Raw genomic sequence first — 4,332 nt, forward strand, 5'->3', positions numbered from 1 at the left:
CTCAAAAAAACTTTTTTAAGAAGGTGAAAATTTTAACTTCTCGTCAAAAGTATTTCTAAAAAATATTGATAAACTAAGCCATAGTTTCCTTCTTCCTCATTTCGAGAATGACGTTTTGACATTAATAGCTCTTTGCCAAGAATAATTAGTATCACTTGTATCTTTTTTGAACATAATTTTGTCACATATCAAACCTTGTAGTTATTGTAGGGATTTAAATGGTGAAAGCAGAGTATTAGCATTATTATTTTGTTATCTTAATATTTATAATCCCAATTGACTATGATAATTTGACAGATCAATTATGCATACTAGTCGCTTCATTCATAGCTCTTCCCGCTTTATCATTTTATCCTGTAAAGAATAACTTCTTTATGATCTATTTTACAAGACATAATAATGATCGCTTTTGCTGAACAATACTATTGACGAGTAGGTTTAACAAGAAAAAAAATACAGAAAAAGATGTAGCAGTATAAATGGAGGTCGGTTCATCTTATCAAAGTGAAAAATTAAAGAGTAAGAATGGAAATGGTGAAGGTGATTGTTGAGGAGTAAGCTGATAGAGTGTGGGCATGTGTCCTAGAGAGTCTTTTTTCATTGTCTATTTGTAGGTGAGATTCTGTGTAAGAAAGTGTTAACATGGTGGACTTATAATCAGGTCATTGTTATGGGACACATGGGACAAAGATCTTTAATATAATGAGGATGTCTGTGATGGAACATATCATATCATTCGTTCTGATTCGAAATAAAACAATTGACCGACGTTGGACTTGATGACTAAAAGAATCACACTCTTAATAGAAGGCCAAATGTTTGGAAAAGTGGATGGTTAGCTTCCTTGAATGGTTACCTTCTGCTTACTCGAGTGGTTGAAACGAGGAGTGAGACTTCTGTTTATCTTTCATTATGTGGCTGGTGGAGTGTGTCCCTTAGATGACCTTTTGTTTTGCCATGTGTCCCCATTTGTAGGGGAGGTATAACAAATGCATAAGCAACAAGAATATAATGACTTAGTAAAAAGCTATCAACTAAACCAATTTTTTGTAAGATGTGATTATTGATATGACTTCTGCACAACTCTATATTAAGGTTAGAAAAGAATTCAAAACTGACGGATTCTGACCTAATCTAACTCTATAGGGTTAGTTTTTTTTATTCCTAAAATCAGGTTCAGATTAGGTTAAATTTAAAACTTAATAAGGTCAAGTTTATAATAAACCCGCTCCAAAATATTTACAAAATTCCCTTAATTGTAATTTTTAATTACAGTCTAACCCCTCAATGAAAACTCTCTTAACCCGTTAACCATGACTTTTAATTAGTTTATGTGTTATGTCCATTTGTCTCCATAGTCTAATAATTTTGTTTACTGATCAGAAAAGGGTTGATAATTTTAGTGTTATTTGAGGTGTGGCTTAGGGATTTCCCCTTGTTTCTATAAAGTTTTGCAACTCTCCTTTTACCAAAGCTTGGAGGATGCATGTGTTTTTCTGTAAAATTTTCCACTTCTGATTACTAGAAAGAAATGTTTAGAAGAGGCAAAAAGTCAGGCTCTAATCTTTGTAAATAAATATGCAATTTACATTTTTTTGCACTTTGCCATTATTTCTGCAAATTGTGTGTTGTTTTGTTGGACCATCAATGATGGTTAAAAAAAAGTCAGCAAATGAGTTCCAACATGTAATTATAAATGGTGTATGGAACTAACTATTTTATAATCAAATAAATTTAGTGCATCAAACTAATTGATATTTGTTTGATGTAATAAAATAAGTTTGAATGGGGTTATGTTAAGGTTGGTTTTTTCTATTGGAACTTGAAACAAAGCAGCAAGCAAAAACCAAGAAGCTTGTGCAGCAAACCTCGTGGCTCGTGGAAAAAACAAGAGCAGAAATTGAAAGGAAAACAAGAATAGAACTAAAGCAAAGAAAGAAGGAGCATAAAGATTGAATGAAATCTGATAATTTTCATTAACATGAACAATGGCATATTGCCAATACATAAATCAAGCTTTTGCTTGTCAAAATCAACATGTAGTCAACTAATCTACACCAACTACCACTAAAACATTGGAACTTACAAAACTAAACTTGCACATAAAAGAAAAGCTGGTTAACAGCTCATTCACAATAGAAATACATCAATCTTCTACCTAATGTAGTTCAATATGAACCAAAAAGAGTTACATTGACTAAAATAACAAAATGAACAACAAAACAGACTGCAGCACTTGGCTTGGCAGCTTCTGGTCTTGGCTTGCTCTGCATGATCGGATGACTGGTGCTTGAGTTGCATGGAGTGCCACATTCTAACACTCCTCCTTGGTCTCCATGCTGCTAACTCCAAGTTCTTTCCTTAACTTGATAAACCTTGAAGTACTTAGGCCCTTTGTGAAAATGTCAACAACTTGGTCTTCTGAATTGCAATGAACCAGCTCTATTTCTCGAGCTTGTTCCATCTCCCTTACTACATGCAGCTTAATGCTGAAATGTTTGGTTCTACCATGGAAGACAGGATTCTTTGCAATTGCAACAGCAGACATGTTATCACAATAAATATCTGTTGCTTCTTTTTGATATAGGTTTAGATCAGCAAGGATTTTCCTAAGCCAAATGGCTTGGTTCACTGCTCCAGCAGCAGCCACATACTCAGCTTCTGCTGTTGACTGAGCAACTATTGATTTCTTCTTGGAACTCTAGAAAAACATAGCTGATCCAAGGGTAAAAGCATACCCTGAGGTACTCTTCAAGTCATCTTTTGTTCCAGCCCAGTCACTATTAGTATAACCAATGAGTCTTAGCTCTTTTGCCTTGCTATAATGCATGCCATAGCTCAGGGTACCTTTGATGTACCTGAGGACTCTTTTTGCTGCTCGAAAATGGTCCTCATTGCAACAGTGCATAAATCTTGATAATAGACTCACTGTAAACATTATGTCAGGTCTTGTGGCTGTTAAGTACAGCAAGCATCCAACCAGGCTTCTATAGGTTGTCTCACAAACCTTTTCTGAGTTACTTTGACTTGTTAATCTTTCTCCAACAGAAACTGGAGTGCTTGTTGCTTTGCAATTTTGCATTGAGAACTTATTCAGTATCCTCATGGCAAAAGTTCTTTGACTTAGAAAGAATCCGGCTTGTGATTGTGTCACTTCCATGCCTAAAAAGTAGGTCATCCTTCCAAGATCAGACATCTCAAACATTTGATGCATTTTGGTTTTGAAATCAGCAAGCATGGCTTGATCTCCTCCTGTAACCAATAAGTCATCAACATATACAGACACAATAAGCTGTTTTTTACCACTTTCCTTTTTAACATACAAGGTAGGCTCACTGAGACTTCTTTCGAATCCCAAACCAATCAAATAGCCATCAATCCTGCTGTACCAGGCCCTAGGAGCTTGTTTCAAGCCATACAAGGCTTTTTTTAGCCTGTAGACCATGTCTTCCTTTTGTGGAACTTTAAAACCTTCAGGTTGCTCCACATATATCTCCTCTTCTAGGTAGCCATTGAGAAAAGCTAATTTTACATCGAGCTGATGGATTTTTCACCCCATCTGAGCTGCTATAGCAACTAGCAGCCTGATGGTGTCTAGCCTGGCCACTGGTGCAAATGTCTCCATATAGTCCAGGCCATACTTTTGGCTAAAGCCCTTCACAACTAGCCTGGATTTGAGCTTGTTTAGGCTCCCATCTGCATTCTGCTTGGCTCGATAGACCCATTTTACTCCAATAACCTTCCTCTTGTCTGGTCTAGGAACCAGTTCCCATGTCTGGTTCTGCTCTATCATGGCTATTTCATCAAACATTACCTGCCTCCAGCCTTCATGTGCTTCAGCATCTTCAAAGCAGCCTGGTTCTTCTTGTGAAACATGTGCCCTCTCATAAACATCAGCCAATGTTTTTGTACCATTGACTGGTTCATCATCAACATCCATGTAGCACCCCAAACCCAGCTCAGAAGTTATGGCCGGATCCGCATGCCACATCAAAAACGTTAAAAAAAATTTTCCATTCTAAGTCTAGAAAATCGTACTTGATGTTCAAAAGATTAATTCATTAAGGGTTAAAGTGAATGGAAGCTGTGCACCAGGTAGGAAACCGGAAAAGAGATGGTGAGTCCATCGGACTGTTTAAGTACCAAGCTCCATTCGGATCCAATCCTAGACATGCATACCGCCATTGCCACACCTTAACATCATGGATATTTCTAGGAAACCGATTTGATTAAGTCATTTTTAGGAAAAGTGATTAATTTTGGAAAATACTTTCATTGCGGAAGCTTTGCTTGTTGTCGTGTTATTTTGAAATCAACTGTTGTTTTTGAAAA

General features: G+C 36.5%; 1 protein-coding gene across 1 annotated transcript; it reads right to left on the reverse strand.

Moving 5' to 3' along the window:
• Window positions 1–3,550: 3,550 nt before the first annotated feature.
• On the reverse strand, window positions 3,551–3,940 carry LOC121210074 (uncharacterized mitochondrial protein AtMg00820-like). Its single transcript, XM_041082154.1, has one exon. The coding sequence runs from the start codon at window positions 3,938–3,940 to the stop codon at window positions 3,551–3,553; it is 390 nt and encodes a 129-aa protein (XP_040938088.1).
• Window positions 3,941–4,332: the final 392 nt, after the last annotated feature.

Source organism: Gossypium hirsutum, chromosome A11 (genome assembly GCF_007990345.1).
Source record: "Gossypium hirsutum isolate 1008001.06 chromosome A11, Gossypium_hirsutum_v2.1, whole genome shotgun sequence".
NCBI classification, from domain to species: domain Eukaryota; kingdom Viridiplantae; phylum Streptophyta; class Magnoliopsida; order Malvales; family Malvaceae; genus Gossypium; species Gossypium hirsutum.

Coding starts and splice junctions, on each gene's coding strand:
- LOC121210074 (XM_041082154.1), bottom strand. CDS start 3,940: ATGGATGTTGATGATGAACCAGTCAATGGTACAAAAACATTGGCTGAT.